Raw genomic sequence first — 17303 nt, 5'->3', positions numbered from 1 at the left:
TCGACTGGAACTGATAGGGATGGTTATGAGGTGTGTGTTGGTCCCCATGGGTCAGGAACTATGAACCAGAATAGCACTAAGTTCCTTGACTTTGCAAGAAGTCATGGACTTAGGGTGGCTGGTTCATGGTTTCAGCGCCCGCAAGCTCATCGCTGGACTTGGTATTCCAACGCTGGCGGTGTGGCAAAGGAGATTGACCATGTCCTCATTGACGGTCGCTGGAGGATGATCCAGAACTGCAGGGTCTACCGGAGTGCTCAGTTCCTCAATACTGACCACAGGCTTGTTGTAGCAACTCTAAAGCTGCACCTTAAATCCTGGAGAATGGTACCATCCCAGCCTAGGCTGGATGTTGCCAAGCTCAGGGATGAGAGAGTAGCTGAGGAGTTTGCGAACAGGCTGAGTGGACACTTGGGGGTCTGGGTGCTTTGGGGGTCCTGAAGAGTTGTGGAACACCTTCAAGACCACCGTCCTTGATGTTGCCGGTGGATGCCTTGGAGTTCACCGCAGGGCAAAGAAGAATTTTGTCTCTCAAGGGACACTGGATACCATTGACCAGAGTCGCAGGGCCAGGCTGAATGGCAGAGCTGAGCTGTTCAGGGAGCTGAGGCGTAAAACTGTACGTGCACTGAGGGTGGACAAGGAGGCCTATGTGCGAGGAATCTGTGAGGGGTAGAGCATCACCTGTGGACAGGTGATTCTCGTCCCGCTTACAGGGGAATTCGCGCATTACGTTCATCCAAGCCCATCCCTCGGAGCACTGCAGTTCGAGCAGAGAGTGGTAGGCTCTTGACAGAGGAGTCTGAAGTGAAGGCCCGCTGGGCCGGTTACTTCGAGCGGTTGTACCAGGCTGATCCCCCAGCTGTCGAGTTGGACGTCAAGGGTGTTACAATCCCTGTTGCTGACCCTCGAATCAACTGTGGTCCACCATCGCTTGTGGAAACACGGGCTGCGGTGAACCAGTTGAAACGGGGCAAAGCTCCAGGGATCTGTGGCATCCATGCCGAACTTCTCAAGGCTGGTGGAAATGCTGCACTCGTGTCGTTGCATGCAGTTTTGTGCTCTGCCTGGAACACAGGCATCATCCCAACTGACTGGAAGAGGGGCCTTGTTGTCCCTCTCTGGAAAGGGAAGGGTGATCGCCAAGACTGCAACAACTACCGAGGGGTGACGCTGCTCTCAGTGCCGGGCAAGGTCTTTGCTCGGATAATTCTTGATAGGGTTCGCCACCATCTGCTTGAGCACCAGCGTCCAGAGCAGTCAGGCTTTACACCAAAGAGGTCAACGATTGACCGTATCCTTGCACTTCGTGTACTCACCGAACGCAGACGAGAGTTTCGGCAGGGGCTGCTTGCAGCCTATGTTGATCTCTGTAAAGCGTTCGATTCAGTGAATCGGGATGTCCTCTGGAGGATTCTTGGTCTTCGTGGGGTGCCACCGAAACTGATCGATCTGATGTCTGAACTCTACTCTGGTACTGAGAGTGCTGTGAAGTGTGGTGGTACCGCCTCTGACTTATTTCCAGTTGTTACTGGAGTTCGTCAGGGATGTGTACTTGCCCCCACACTTTTCAGCACTTGTATGGACTGGATTTTTGGGAGTATGGACTGGATGTCGGAGAGATCAAGTTGCGGTGCATCGTTTGGCAATGTCAAGATCTCGGACCTTGATTTTGCAGATGATGCAGTCATCTTTGCGGAGACTTTAGACATCCTCTTGGGGGCCCTCGAGGTGCTGAATGAGGAGTCGGAGCCGTTGGGATTACGGATTTCTTGGGTCAAAACAAAGATCCAGGCTTTCGGTGACATCTTGGATGCTGCTGTCCTGTCTGTCTGTTTGTGGTGAGGATGTTGAGGTCGTGGATAGATTCACTTACCTTGGCAGTGATATTCATGTCTCCGCAGGTTGTGAGCCGGAGGTCAATAGACGTCTGGGTCGGGCCTGGGGAGTCATGGATTCACTGGATCATGGGGTGTGGCGCTGCCGGTACCTGTGCGGGAGGACGAAAGTCCGAGTCTTCAGGTCCTTGGTACTTCCAGTCTTGCTCTATGGGTGCGAGACTTGGACTTTGACCAAGGATCTGAGACGGAGACTTAATTCCTTTGGTACCAGGTCTCTTCGGAGAATCCTTGGCTATCGCTGGTCGGATTTTGTGTCCAACGAGCGGTTGCTGAGAGAGACTCGGATGAGATTTGTTACCTGCATAGTCCGTGATCGTCAGCTGCGGCTGTATGGACATGTGGCTCGTTTTCCTGACGCTGATCCTGCTCACCAGATTCTCTCAGCGAGGGAGTCTCATGAGTGGAGGAGGCCAGTGGGCCGACCACGTGCCTCATGGTTACAGCAGGTTGACCATCATCTCAAGGAGATGGGGATGGGCCTGGCATCTGCCTGGGGGATGGCCAGACGGAGGCCCCTGGAGTACCGGCGGAAAGTGGACGCAGCGACGCGCTGTTCTGGCACATGCTCCCATACCTGACCTGAAACCCTCTAAGGCGCCAGGTACACAGACAGACACACACACACACACACACACACACACACACACACACACACACACACACACACACACACACACACACACACACACACACACACACCGTAGCTATTCCTGGTGGTTAGGCTGGACCAGGGTGTGGACGCAACAGTCCCTGTGGTGGCGTCGGACGAGCTGGCCTTGCTCTCGTCGGGGGGGGGCAGGAGAAACCGTGGTGCTGTCGACCTCCTGGTCCTGGCCCAAGTCCGCTCACAGCCGCCAGGGAACCAGTTCTGGTGCCAAATTGCGAGCAGGAGAGGGAGGCAGGTCTGCCCGCCGTTCGACCCCGTACTACGAGCCAGCAGAACCCCAGAACCAACCAAGGTGAGGCACGAGGCTCAGCAAGGCTACAAGACACGATGAAACCAGGGCCGAATCAGCGCAATAAAAAAAAAGCACGCTCCCAGCACAACAACCTCCACCCCAAAAAACGATCTTTCTCTCCCGATCTTCTTCCTCTTCCTTTTCGACCCCGAACAGAACCTTTTTATCCTCCCGTCCTCGTCACTTCCAATCGAGCCGTTTTATTGGCCCACCGCCGTCGCCTTCCGCCAATCGTGATCACGGGGCGGAGCCATCTGCAGCACTGTCCTGTGACGTCACGGCAAGCCTCCAGAGAATACTAAAAGGGGTTTACGCAGACACACTTACCCTATCCCGTGTCCCTATCTAATTACGTGACAATTATCATTTCCCCCTTGAAGAAATGGACATTTACTAGACAACTTATCACCACTGAATTGCTACTTATTACATCGAGATCCTGGTACACTCGAACAGCATGGCATACCTAATTAAACATCCTAATTACCCTTTGAATGCATACCCCCCCCCCCCTCAAACGTAACAATATTATATAAGACAGAGCTCGAGCTGGCTATCCATTCATCTGTTCGCAGTTTACGCTGATTGACTGTTTGAAGCTTGGCGCAATGTGATTAGCTCCTGGCAAGATTGAATAATGGATCCTATATGCTTATTAAAAGCTAATATTCGAAATCTGATTCCATATTTGACGATCGGAATTCATGGCCTAAATAATTATGTCAATCTCGAATGAAATCGGAACAAAATTCGATGCATGTCCGCACACAACATCGTCTTCTTCTTTCACAGCAACGTATTTCGCTCCGAAAAAAGTGTGCTCGTGGTTTTGAACTCCACCGACTGCTCTGTACCTTTACCCGATGCTCTGGATTATCTGCCGTTGGAAAGGTAATTATCGATTTACTTGGTTGAGAAAAACGGTTGGCAGGGTTACATATTCACTTTAAAGTACCGTGTGAAGAAAGTATTAGTGATGGAAAATTTGAAAAAAATTTTTTGCCACTCTTCCTCCTTCTTCCTCCTCTTCAATCCTCTTGACTCGCTTTATCACTCTTCCTTCGTCTTCCTCCTCAATTCACCTTCGATCTCATTTCACCGCCTTTTCCATCTCCTTTCACCACCCTCCCAATCTCATTTCACCGCTCTTCCAATGTCATGCTTTCTGGTATATTGTTTTTATCTTTCACAGAAATGGACATGGGACCATTTTAAGGTGACCATGGTAAACAATGAGGACAGTGTTATGCGAACACGCATTCTTGCATACGACACCATTCCTGTTTCAGAGTAAAACTACACCATTCCTATTAACCAACATGTAAAAATACCTGTGAAACCTCTTTCCACAACCCTTCACGTCAAAGATTGTTGAAGTTTATTGTCGCACAAAATATCATTTTAACATTCATTTGGCATTTTCAATCTGGGACGCGTTCAAAACCTCCTTGATCCACGACGCGAGTCAGCCAAATGATGCTCACGAAAATGGCACTAGTCACACGACCTCGAGCTCAAGGTGGCTCCACTTTTCACGGGTTATGAGTATTCTATATATTTTCAGTTCAGTCGATTGATGTGGCATTCTTATGTCGCTCTTTAGTTTGATTACTTCTTCAATTTGCAACTTGGTTTTTCTAGATTTTTTTTTCACCCAAAAGTCAAAAAAAGGGAAGGATATGGTGTTCTTTTAAATCATATATTACATATATATATATATATATATATATATATATATATATATATATATATATATATATATATATATATATATATATATACCAGCAGAGTACCCACCTGATGACACATACCTTTATTTGGACAGTGTATAGGCAACTGACAGCTGCCTCAACCACTCCGGAAAAAAAAAAATAATAATAACCTGGCTTACATTCATGAAGCAAAAACATACCCACTGATTGCAATTCAAAACACCTCACTATACAGGAAAACGTGTGACAGGATTACTCCACTGTAAATGATGGATACTTGTAGTACCCTCCCCCACCTGGAGGGGGCGATACACAATACACATTTACATAGAGAATTTGTGTCTCCCCCCCCTTCCCCCATACCCTACAAGACCACCGGTAAAGATAAAAACATCCCTATACATGAACTGGGGTCGTGCTGATCCTATGTAGAAAGTCTGAATGTAATAAGGCCCAGTCACACCTTGACGTTTTAGCCAGCTTATGCCGATTTTTGGAAAATGTGTAAAACGCTGGTTCACGTCGAATATGTTATGGTTAAGTTTTGATAACATTGAGAGCACGCTGAAAAACACTGCCATATGTCGTTGTACGCTGGCTTTAAACATTGTACTTTTCGGTTGTCCTCAAATTTTCCATGCTTGAAATTTTAAGACATGCCAGCATACGACTTAAACGTTCCGTATAACGCTGGCCATAAGTTGTAGGCACGTTACGCGATCGTCGACACACGTTACTTGTAAGTTACTCATAAGTCGAAACACGTCGAGGTAATGTTTAGCGTACCCGAAACTTATTTCTAACCTATGAGTAACGTGTTGTAGGCACGTTACACGATCGTTGACACACATTACTTGTAAGTTACTCATAAGTCGAAACACGTCAAGGTAATGGTTAGCGTCAGTGTTCCAGACTCCTTGGGGGGGGGGGGGGGGGGTTTTCTTCTTCTTCTTCTTCTTCTTCTTCTTCTTCTTCTTCTTCTTCTGTATGACGGTGATGTCGACACTTCGATTTATAGTGCGGTTATAATATAATATAATTAAAAGGCTGCCGCTCAACAATTTAAATCAGAACCGCACTAGAAATCAAAGTGTCGACATCACCGTCATACTGAAGAAAAAATAAAATAAAACGAAAAAAAAAAAAAAACGGAGTCTGGAACACCGACACTAACCATTACATTGAGTGTTTCGACTTATGAGCACCTTACAAGTAACTTTTGTCGACGTGTGCCAACGTTCACATATCGTGCGTACAACTTATTCCCATCGCATGCGGAACATGTCATACGGCAAGTACGTCGTAAAATGTTTAACACGTTTATAATTAAAAGACGTACTTCACTTAATACGACGTATGATAGTGTACTTTAGTGTTTTATTCACGCATACCAAACTTACCCATACTGTATTCGACGTGTGCCAGCGTTTTAGACGCATTTTTCAGAAGTCGGCATACGCTGGCAAGATCGCCAAGGTGTGACTGCGAAGTTGACACTTCCATTTCTGTGGCAGTTATGATTTGAATCGTTGTGCGGCAGCCTTTCAATAAGCTACGCCACGTGATCATCGGCGATACGCTGCCGCGCGCTATGCATAAGTTAGACTATCGTTGGGCATAGGTTGGGAAGGCTGACAACAGGCTCAGCATTCGTTGGTACAAGTTAGCTATAACACAACGAAACGTTCTGTGTCCGTTACTAATATGTTATCCATATGACCAACTCGTTATGAATACGTCCGAATCTTTAAAAAAAAAACATCAAAAGTTCAACGTAAGCCAGCATTTTACATACATTTTAATACATTGCCATTGCTGGCTAAAACGTCAAGGTGTGACTGGGCCTATAGGCCTAGAACTGTCGGAGTCGCGCGAGAAACAAACACACAACCACAGGTCGGTGAATGGGACTTAATAAAAAAAAATATACCAGTTGATCAGCCCCACCTGCATCCTCTCTTGAACCCGCGTCCTTTTTTTATTATTCGTTATTTTGTCAAACATCCCCCCCAAAATAAATAAATTGTGCCCTGTCTAAAGGAAGCTGTGCAGTGAAGCGGCTTCACCACTTAAAAAGTAGCCCATGGGGGTCCCGACGGTTACTTCCCGAATGGGGGGGGGGGTGACCTTACTCACCTGATGTTGACTAATCAATAACACAAAAGTGTAAACAACACAAGAAAAACGAAACAACAAACTAGAAACAAACTAAAATGGTGGGTTTAGAAAGTTTCTTCTTCAATTTTGAAGGACGGATGGAAAGAAGGATATACCCAATAATGATGGAAGGAAGGATATACCCAATATGGACGGATGGTAGGAAGGATATATACCCAATATGGACGGATGGAGGAAGGAAGGATATACCCAATATGGAAGGATGGAAGGAAGGATATACCCAATATGGATGGATGGAAGGAAGGATATACCCAATATGGACGGATGGAAGGAAGGATATACCCAATATGGACAGATGGAAGGAAGGATATACTCAATATGGACGGATGGAAGGAAGGATATACCCAATATGGACGGATGGAAGGAAGGATATACCCAATATGGACAGATGGAAGGAAGGATATACCCAATATGGACAGATGGAAGGAAGGATATACCCAATATGGACAGATGGAAGGAAGGATATACCCAATATGGACAGATGGAAGGAAGGATATACCCAATATGGACAGATGGAAGGAAGGATATACCCAATGTGGAAGCAGTTTAAACCAATTGAAAATCTATATCTTTGTGTACGACTCTTGCACAATTCGATGAATCGATCATGTTCCCAATGGCGACACCGAGTTTCGAAAACTTCTACCAAGCCGCAGCGCCGAGAGCTGTACTGTCGTGCTCCGTTTTCGTGCGCGATATGTGAGCAATACCGATGTATGTACGTGTCTGCGTACATAGATTCCATCGCAGCCGCTGCAGGAAAATTCAGTGCACACTTACGATTAAAATGATGCAAAATACAACCGGTTTTAAAACGAGCAAATTCTGCAAGGAATGTACAATGGAGACAAAGTGCATGAACAGGACAAATCATTTTCATGATTTAACCTTCATTTCTGAAGATAGTTTTCATCTGTTTGCAAATTTGGATGGGAACCGATGAACGTGAACGGATCTCGACGAGCGACGTGAACGGATCTCGACGAGCGACGGGAACGGATCTTGACAAGCGACGGGAACGGATCTCGATGAGCGAAGTGAACGGATCTCGACGAGCGACGTGAACGGATCTCGACGAGCGACGTGAACTGATCTCGACGAGCGACGTGAACGGATCTCGACGAGCGAAGTGAACGGATCTCGACGAGCGACTTGAACGGATCTCGACGAGCGACGTGAACGGATCTCGACGAGCGACGTGAACGGATCTCGACGAGCGACGTGAACGGATCTCGACGAGCGACGTGAACGGATCTCGACGAGCGACGGGAACGGATCTCGACGAGCGACGGGAACGGATCTCGACGAGCGACGCGAACGGATCTCGACGAGCGACGTGAACGGATCTCGACGAGCGACGTGAACGGATCTCGACGAGCGACGTGAACGGATCTCGACGAGCGAAGTGAACGGATCTCGACGAGCGACGTGAACGGATCTCGACGAGCGACGTGAATGGATCTCGACGAGCGACGTGAATGGATCTCGACGAGAACGGATCTCGACGATCGACGTGAACGGATCTCGACGAGCGACGTGAACGGATCTCGACGAGCGACGGGAACGGATCTCGACGAGCGACGGGAACGGATCTCGACGAGCGACGGGAACGGATCTCGACGAGCGACGCGAACGGATCTCGACGAGCGACGCGAACGGATCTCGACGAGCGACGCGAACGGATCTCGACGATCGACGCGAACGGATCTCGACGAGCGACGTGAACGGATCTCGACGAGCGAAGTGAACGGATCTCGACGAGCGACGTGAACGGATCTCGACGAGCGACGTGAACGGATCTCGACGATCGACGTGAACGGATCTCGACGAGCGACGTGAACGGATCTCGACGAGCGACGTGAACGGATCTCGACGAGCGACGTGAACGGATCTCGACGATCGACGTGAACGGATCTCGACGAGCGACGTGAACGGATCTCGACGAGCGACGTGAACGGATCTCGACGAGCGACGTGAACGGATCTCGACGAGCGACGTGAACGGATCTCGACGAGCGACGTGAACGGATCTCGACGAGCGACGTGAACGGATCTCGACGAGCGACGTGAACGGATCTCGACGAGCGACGTGAACGGATCTCGACGATCGACGTGAACGGATCTCGACGAGCGACGTGAACGGATCGGCGGCGGCGGCGTGAAGCGGATCAAGCGGCGATCGCGCGGCAGCGCAGCGGATCTCGGCAGGCGGCAGCGGATCTCGGCGACGCGGCGGAAACGGATCGCGGCGGCAGCGCGGATCTCGGCAGCGGATCTCGGCAGCGGAGCGGATCGGCGGCGGCGAGCGGATCTCGGCGGCGGCGAAGCGGATCTCGGCAGCGGAGCGGATCTCGGCGCGTGAGCGGATCTCGGCAGCGGCGAGCGGAACGGATCGGCAGCGGCGTGAGCGGATCTCGGCGGCGGCGTGAGCGGATCTCGGCAGCGGCGTGAGCGGATCGCGGCGTGAAGCGGATCTCGGCGGCGGCGTAAACGGATCGGCGGCGTGAGCGGATCTCGGCGGCAGCGAGCGGATCTCGGCAGCGGCGTGAAGCGGATCTCGGCAGCGGCGTGAAGCGGACGGCGGCGTGAAGCGGATCTCGGCAGCGGCGTGAAGCGGATCCGGCAGCGGCGTGAAACGGATCTCGGCAGCGGCGTGAGCGGATCGCCGGCAGCGTGAGCGGATCTCGGCAGCGGCGTGAGCGGATCTCGGCAGCGGCGTGAGCGGATCTCGGCAGCGGCGTGAAGCGGATCTCGGCGGCGGCGTGAGCGGAGCGGATCTCGGCAGCGGCGAAGCGGATCCGGCAGCGGCGTGAAGCGGATCTCGGCAGCGGCGTGAAGCGGATCTCGGCAGCGGCGAGCGGATGAGCGGATCGGCGGCAGGCGTGAAGCGGATCTCGGCAGCGGCGTGAGCGGATCTCGGCAGCGAGCGGATCGGCGGCGTGAAGCGGATCTCGGCGAAGCGGATCTCGAGCGGATCAGCGTCGGATCGGCGGCGTGAGCGGATCTCGGCGGCGGCGTGAAGCGGATCTCGGCGGCGGCGTGAAACGGATCTCGGCGGCGGCGTGAGCGGATCTCGGCGGCGGCGTGAGCGGATCTCGGCGAAGCGGCGTGAGCGGATCGCCGGCAGCGGCGTGAGCGGATCTCGACGGCGGCGTGAGCGGATCTCGGCAGCGGCGTGAGCGGATCTCGGCGGCGGCGTGAACGGATCTCGGCAGCGCGGCGTGAAGCGGATCTCGGCGAGCGGCGTGAGCGGATCTCGGCGGCGGCGTGAGCGGATGGCGGCGTGAGCGGATCTCGGCGGCGGCGTGAGCGGATCTCGGCCGGCAGCGGCGTGAGCGGATCTCGGCGATCAGCGTGAGCGGATCGCGGCAGGCGTGAGCGGATCTCGGCGCGGCAGCGGATCGGCGAGCGGATCTCGGCAGCGGCGTGAACGGATCTCGACGGCGGCAGCGTGAGCGGATCTCGGCGGGCGAGCGGATCTCGGCGGCGGCGTGAGCGGATCTCGGCAGCGGCGTGAGCGGATCTCGGCGCGGCGGCGTGAAGCGGATCTCGGCAGCGGCGTGAGCGGATCTCGGCAGGCGGCGTGAAGCGGATCTCGGCAGCGGCGGATCGGCGGCGAGCGGATCTCGGCGGCGGCGAAGCGGATCTCGGCAGCGGCGTGAGCGGATCCGGCAGCGGCGAGCGGATCTCGGCTTGGCGGCGAGCGGATCTCGGCGGCGGCGTGAAGCGGATCTCGGCAGCGGCGTGAGCGGATCTCGGCACGGCGGCGTGAGCGGATCTCGGCAGCGGCGTGAAGCGGATCTCGGCAGCGGCGTGAACGGATCTCGGCAGCGGCGTGAAGCGGATCTCGGCAGCGGCGTGAAGCGGATCTCGGCAGCGGCGTGAAACGGATCTCGGCAGCAGCGGCGTGAGCGGATCTCGGCGGCGGCGTGAGCGGATCTCGGCAGCGGCGTGAGCGGATCTCGGCAGCGAGCGGATCTCGGCAGCGGCGTGAGCGGATCTCGGCGGCGGCGTGAGCGGATCTCGGCGGCGGCGTGAACGGATCTCGGCGGCGGCGTGAGCGGATCGGCGGCGGCGTGAAGCGGATCTCGGCAGCGGCGTGAAGCGGATCTCGGCAGCGGCGTGAGCGGATCTCGGCAGCGGCGGCGTGAGCGGATCTCGGCAGCGGCGTGAGCGGATCTCGGCAGCGGCGAGCGGATCTCGGCAGCGGCGTGAAGCGGATCTCGGCAGCGGATCGGCGGCTGAACGGATCTCGGCGGCGGCGTGAACGGATCTCGGCGAGCGACGTGAACGGATCTCGGCGGCAGCGTGAGAGCGGATCTCGGCGGCGGCGTGAACGGATCTCGGCGAGCGGCGTGAGCGGATCTCGGCGAGCGGCGTGAGCGGATCTCGGCGAGCGGCGGAACGGATCTCGGCGAGCGGCGTGAGCGGATCACCGGCGAGCGGCGTGAACGGATCTCGGCGAGCGGCGTGAACGGATCTCGGCGAGCGGCGTGAAGCGGATCTCGGCGGCGGCGTGAGCGGATCTCGGCGAGCGGCGAGCGGATCTCGGCAGCGGCGTGAGCGGATCTCGGCGGCGGCGAGCGGATCTCGGCGAGCGGCGTGAGCGGATCTCGGCGAGGCGGCGTGAGCGGATCTCGGCGAGCGGCGTGAGCGGATCTCGGCGGCGGCGTGAGCGGATCTCGGCGGCGGCGTGAGCGGATCTCGGCGACGTGAACGGATCTCGGCGAAGCGGCGTGAACGGATCTCGGCGAGCGGCGTGAACGGATCTCGGCGAGGCGGCGTGAACGGATCTCGACGAGCGACGGGCGGATCTCGGCGAGCGGCGTGAACGGATCTCGACGAGCGGCGTGAACGGATCTCGGCGAGCGGCGTGAACGGATCTCGGCGGCGGCGTGAACGGATCTCGACGAGCGACGTGAACGGATCTCGACGAGCGACGTGAACGGATCTCGACGAGCGACGTGAACGGATCTCGACGATCGACGTGAACGGATCTCGACGAGCGACGTGAACGGATCTCGACGAGCGACGTGAACGGATCTCGACGAGCGACGTGAACGGATCTCGACGAGCGACGTGAACGGATCTCGACGAGCGACGTGAACGGATCTCGACGATCGACGTGAACGGATCTCGACGAGCGACGTGAACGGATCTCGACGAGCGACGGGAACGGATCTCGACGAGCGACGGGAACGGATCTCGACGAGCGACGCGAACGGATCTCGACGAGCGACGCGAACGGATCTCGACGAGCGACGCGAACGGATCTCGACGAGCGACGGGAACGGATCTCGACGAGCGACGGGAACGGATCTCGACGAGCGACGCGAACGGATCTCGACGAGCGACGCGAACGGATCTCGACGAGCGACGCGAACGGATCTCGACGAGCGACGCGAACGGATCTCGACGAGCGACGTGAACGGATCTCGACGAGCGACGTGAACGGATCTCGACGATCGACGTGAACGGATCTCGACGAGCGACGTGAACGGATCTCGACGATCGACGTGAACGGATCTCGACGAGCGACGTGAACGGATCTCGACGATCGACGTGAACGGATCTCGACGAGCGACGTGAACGGATCTCGACGAGCGACGTGAACGGATCTCGACGAGCGACGTGAACGGATCTCGACGAGCGACGTGAACGGATCTCGACGAGCGACGTGAACGGATCTCGACGAGCGACGTGAACGGATCTCGACGATCGACGTGAACGGATCTCGACGAGCGAAGTGAACGGATCTCGACGAGCGACGTGAACGGATCTCGACGATCGACGTGAACGGATCTCGACGAGTGACGTGAACGGATCTCGACGAGCGACGTGAACGGATCACGACGAGCGACGTGAACGGATCTCGACGATCGACGTGAACGGATCTCGACGCGCAACGTGAACGGATCTCGACGAGCGAAGTGAACGGATCTCGACGAGCGACGTGAACGGATCTCGACGAGCGACGTGAACGGATCTCGACGAGCGACGTGAACGGATCTCGACGAGCGACTTGAACGGATCTCGACGAGCGACGTGAACGGATCTCGACGAGCGACTTGAACGGATCTCGACGAGCGACGTGAACGGATCTCGACGAGCGACGTGAACGGATCTCGACGAGCGACGTGAACGGATCTCGACGAGCGACGGGAACGGATCTCGACGAGCGACGGGAACGGATCTCGACGAGCGACGCGAACGGATCTCGACGAGCGACGCGAACGGATCTCGACGAGCGACGCGAACGGATCTCGACGATCGACGCGAACGGATCTCGACGAGCGACGCGAACGGATCTCGACGAGCGACGTGAACGGATCTCGACGATCGACGTGAACGGATCTCGACGATCGACGTGAACGGATCTCGACGATCGACGTGAACGGATCTCGACGAGCGACGTGAACGGATCTCGACGAGCGACGTGAACGGATCTCGACGAGCGACGTGAACGGATCTCGACGATCGACGTGAACGGATCTCGACGCGCGACGTGAACGGATCTCGACGAGCGAAGTGAACGGATCTCGACGAGCGACGTGAACGGATCTCGACGAGCGACGTGAACGGATCTCGACGAGCGACGTGAACGGATCTCGACGATCGACGTGAACGGATCTCGACGAGCGACGTGAACGGATCTCGACGAGCGACGTGAACGGATCTCGACGAGCGACGTGAACGGATCTCGACGAGCGACGTGAACGGATCTCGACGAGCGACGTGAACGGATCTCGACGAGCGACGGGAACGGATCTCGACGAGCGACGGGAACGGATCTCGACGAGCGACGGGAACGGATCTCGACGAGCGACGCGAACGGATCTCGACGAGCGACGCGAACGGATCTCGACGAGCGACGCGAACGGATCTCGACGAGCGACGCGAACGGATCTCGACGAGCGACGTGAACGGATCTCGACGAGCGACGTGAACGGATCTCGACGATCGACGTGAACGGATCTCGACGAGCGACGTGAACGGATCTCGACGATCGACGTGAACGGATCTCGACGCGCGACGTGAACGGATCTCGACGAGCGAAGTGAACGGATCTCGACGAGCGACGTGAACGGATCTCGACGATCGACGTGAACGGATCTCGACGAGCGACGTGAACGGATCTCGACGAGCGACGTGAACGGATCTCGACGATCGACGTGAACGGATCTCGACGCGCAACGTGAACGGATCTCGACGAGCGAAGTGAACGGATCTCGACGAGCGACGTGAACGGATCTCGACGAGCGACGTGAACGGATCTCGACGAGCGACGTGAACGGATCTCGACGAGCGACGTGAACGGATCTCGACGAGCGACGTGAACGGATCTCGACGAGCGAAGTGAACGGATCTCGACGAGCGACGTGAACGGATCTCGACGAGCGACGTGAACGGATCTCGACGAGCGACGCGAACGGACCTCAATGAGTAACGCTTGCCATGTGACGTTTTCTCTGATTTTGCTGGTGGGGAGTTAGACCAGGGGGCGCTGGTGAGTCCACATCCCACACATTCAAATCTGTCGATCTGTACAGAAAGATGGCGTCGCCAATCATTTTAATGCGTACGAATTGTGTTTTTTTTGTATTTCGCCATACATTTATTATATATTTGTTTGGAACTGTGGATTCTATTTTTAAAAACTCGATGTACATGTCTGCTGACGCAAGTTCCATCGCAGCCGTGAGCGTGCACGTGATGTGACAGGTATGTGACCCACGTCAGGTTTGTTTGGAGGTAGAACACCGACATGTCTGGGAAGTGACATGCAATTTATATTTTGGGGGTGGGGTGGGTCGGGTACATTTGTCGGGTACTAACAGGTGGCAGTCATTTTGATTAATTAATTAAATTAAATAAATAAATAGAAGGAGCCTCCACCCTCGTTTAAAAAATCTGGCTGATGAACTTGTATTTTTTTTATTTATTATTTGGCCGAATAGTAATGATTATATTAAAACTAGCAGAGTACCCGCCTTGTTCCAAGAGCATTTAATACGTTCTCCTGACACGTACTTTTATTTGGGCGGTGTATAGGCAACTAACAGCTCCGTAGAGGCAAAAAACAAACAAACAAAAAACATACCGAGTGTTTATTATTCAAAACAGCTCACTGAACTGGAATAGTATCAACACCCCGAGACACTCATTCGGGTCATGCTGATCCTCGACGTGTGGCGAGTAGAAGCAAACCAAGTACCCGCCCGAGCCCAAAGGTCGCTTCTCGCTCCGTGTCGGAACACATCCTCCGGTAGGAGACAAGTCCCCGAACCGTGTGAGCGGATCTTCATGACCTCTCCAAAGTCGGACTTCCCTTCGATCCAAAACAACAGGGAGAGACGATGACAAATGTAACGAACAAATCATGAGGGGTCGCGACTCGGGAGGGCGTGGGGGGGGCATCATTTCCTGGGAACGAAGCCCTCCCGGAACACTTATCCTCATCCCTTCCCTAGCTAGTACTAACTAGTGCTAACTATTACTAACTAGTACTAACTATTACTAACTAGTCCTGATCCCAACCCGAAACTTAATTATCGATCGGAAACGGGTCCCGTGTTTGAAATGGACACAAAGATGTTCGTGAAACACACGAGCGATCTCTCACCGTTTTCCCCGCGTTGTCCAGGCCCAGAATAAGCACGCAGTACTCATCCTTCTGAAACACGTATTTCCAGAATCCAGACAGCAGCGTGTACATGACGAGTTACACGTCAAACGGCCGAGTCGAACGTCACCCAGACGAGCCACACGTCACACGTGAAGAAACGGCACAACGATCTCAGCCTGTGCAGCGAGTGGGCGGGTCATTTCGTCATTGCGTCAGAACGGGTCGTGATGGACCACTCGCCCCGCCCACCGTTCTCCTGCGCCCCGCCCACCGTTCTCCTGCGCCCCGCCCACCGTTCTCCTGCGCCCCGCCCACCGTTCTCCTGCGCCCCGCCCACCGTTCTCCTGCGCCCCGCCCACCGTTCTCCTGCGCCCCGCCCACCGTTCTCCTGCGCCCCGCCCACCGTTCTCCTGCGCCCCGCCCACCGTTCTCCTGCGCCCCGCCCACCGTTCTCCTGCGCACCTCGCCCCGCCCACCGTTCTCCTGCGCAGCGCACCCCACCCACCGCGATGTACTATGGGATAGACCCGACTCAAACAGGCGAACGGAGTTATCTTTGGCCGTGTATTACGTTATTGCGTTTTGTATTAACAAGGCAGCTTCACCGGAGCCTGATAACGCTTGAAGGAGTTGGGACGCACGAAAACTTTTCAGTTTCTGGAACACCTGCATGAACTTTTGGATGGGACTTCTGGACAGGTAAAACAGACTTCCGCAATTTTTTGCTTTGGCTTCAGTAAATGTCCTTCGCTCAGATCTCTTGGCAAAGTTCGCCCAATGGTACTCAACCCTTTTTTATAAAGGATTTCAAGTGTAAACGGTTAATGTTTTATCCTTTAAAAAAAAGATATGGAGCTGTTTATTTTAAAAGGGCGTACCATGAGGTTGGTACGGTATTAAAGTGTGATGTTTAATGGTTATATAGTGATGATTGATGATATCATGTATGACATGTAAACATTGTTTAAATGAAGAATTATTATTTGATTACTTTCTTACATTTCTCATCCCCTCACCCCTTTTTCCCCCCACTCACCCTATCTCCATTAGAATGGTCATTGTTCTTTCTCATTATCTTCATCGGAGGAGATGTTTTACTAAAAACTTGTGAAACGCCATGTAAACATCCATGGATGAAAACAGAAGTCTGACTGGCGCTTCTCCTCCTGCATATTATCCTCCATCTTGTCCTCCGTCATCCCCTCCACCTTATCCTCTATCTTATCCTCCACCTTATCCTCTATCTTCTCCTCCACCTTATCCTCTATCTTCTCCTCCACCTTATCCTCTATCTTCTCCTCCACCTTATCCTCCATCTTCTCCTCCACCTCATCCTCCATCTTCTCCTCCATCTTCTCCTCCACCTCATCCTCCATCTTCTCCTCCACCTCATCCTCCATCTTCTCCTCCACCTCATCCTCCATCTTCTCCTCCACCTCATCCTCCATCTTCTCCTCCACCTCATCCTCCATCTTCTCCTCCACCTCATCCTCCATCTTCTCCTCCACCTCATCCTCCATCTTCTCCTCCACCTCATCCTCCATCTTCTCCTCCACCTCATCCTCCATCTTCTCCTCCACCTCATCCTCCATCTTCTCCTCCACCTCATCCTCCATCTTCTTCTCCACCTCATCCTCCATCTTCTCCTGCATATCATCTTCCATCTGCTCCTCCACCTCATCCTCCATCTGCTCCTCCACCTCATCCTCCATCTCATCCTCTATCTTCTCATCCACCTTGTCCACCTTGTCCTCTATCTTCTCCACCTTATCCTCCATCTTCTCCTCCAGCACCTCATCTGCCATCGTCCATTCCACCTCATCCTCTGTATCCTCCTCCATCATCTCCACACGCATCCTCAAGTGATCCGTCCCAAGAGTTGGTACTTTCACAGCATCCAAGTGACGTAAGACGGGTCATTTTTAATG

At 54.2% G+C, this 17303-nt stretch overlaps 3 protein-coding genes across 6 annotated transcripts in view; all 3 read right to left on the bottom strand.

Moving 5' to 3' along the window:
• ARFRP1 (ARF related protein 1) overlaps positions 1 to 15620 on the bottom strand; it is a 48995-nt gene extending 33375 nt beyond the window's left edge. For 2 of the 3 annotated variants that reach the window (XM_085893853.1, XM_085893854.1), the window contains exon 1: positions 15373 to 15620. In XM_085893853.1, the coding sequence (XP_085749979.1) occupies positions 15373 to 15465 (93 nt within the window). In that variant the 5' untranslated portion in view covers positions 15466 to 15620. The remainder of the gene's footprint in view (positions 1 to 15372) is intronic. The other variant, XM_085893855.1, reaches the window with a different exon arrangement.
• The window catches only part of LOC147019407 (uncharacterized), a 520827-nt gene that overhangs the window by 238907 nt on the left and 264617 nt on the right, over positions 1 to 17303 (bottom strand). The window lies entirely within an intron of this gene.
• LOC147019410 (uncharacterized) lies at positions 16427 to 17275 on the bottom strand. Its single transcript, XM_085893852.1, has one exon. It carries the CDS (start codon positions 17229 to 17231, stop codon positions 16473 to 16475), a length of 759 nt encoding a protein of 252 aa, XP_085749978.1. The 5' UTR covers positions 17232 to 17275; the 3' UTR covers positions 16427 to 16472.

The sequence above is a fragment of the Eptatretus burgeri genome, chromosome 9 (genome assembly GCF_056783735.1).
Source record: "Eptatretus burgeri isolate ZD-2024b chromosome 9, Ebu_testis_v1, whole genome shotgun sequence".
In the NCBI taxonomy this organism is placed as follows: Eukaryota; Metazoa; Chordata; class Myxini; order Myxiniformes; family Myxinidae; genus Eptatretus; species Eptatretus burgeri.
The sequence above is the reverse complement of the archived record's forward strand: the minus strand, read 5'-3'. Positions and strand labels throughout refer to the sequence as shown.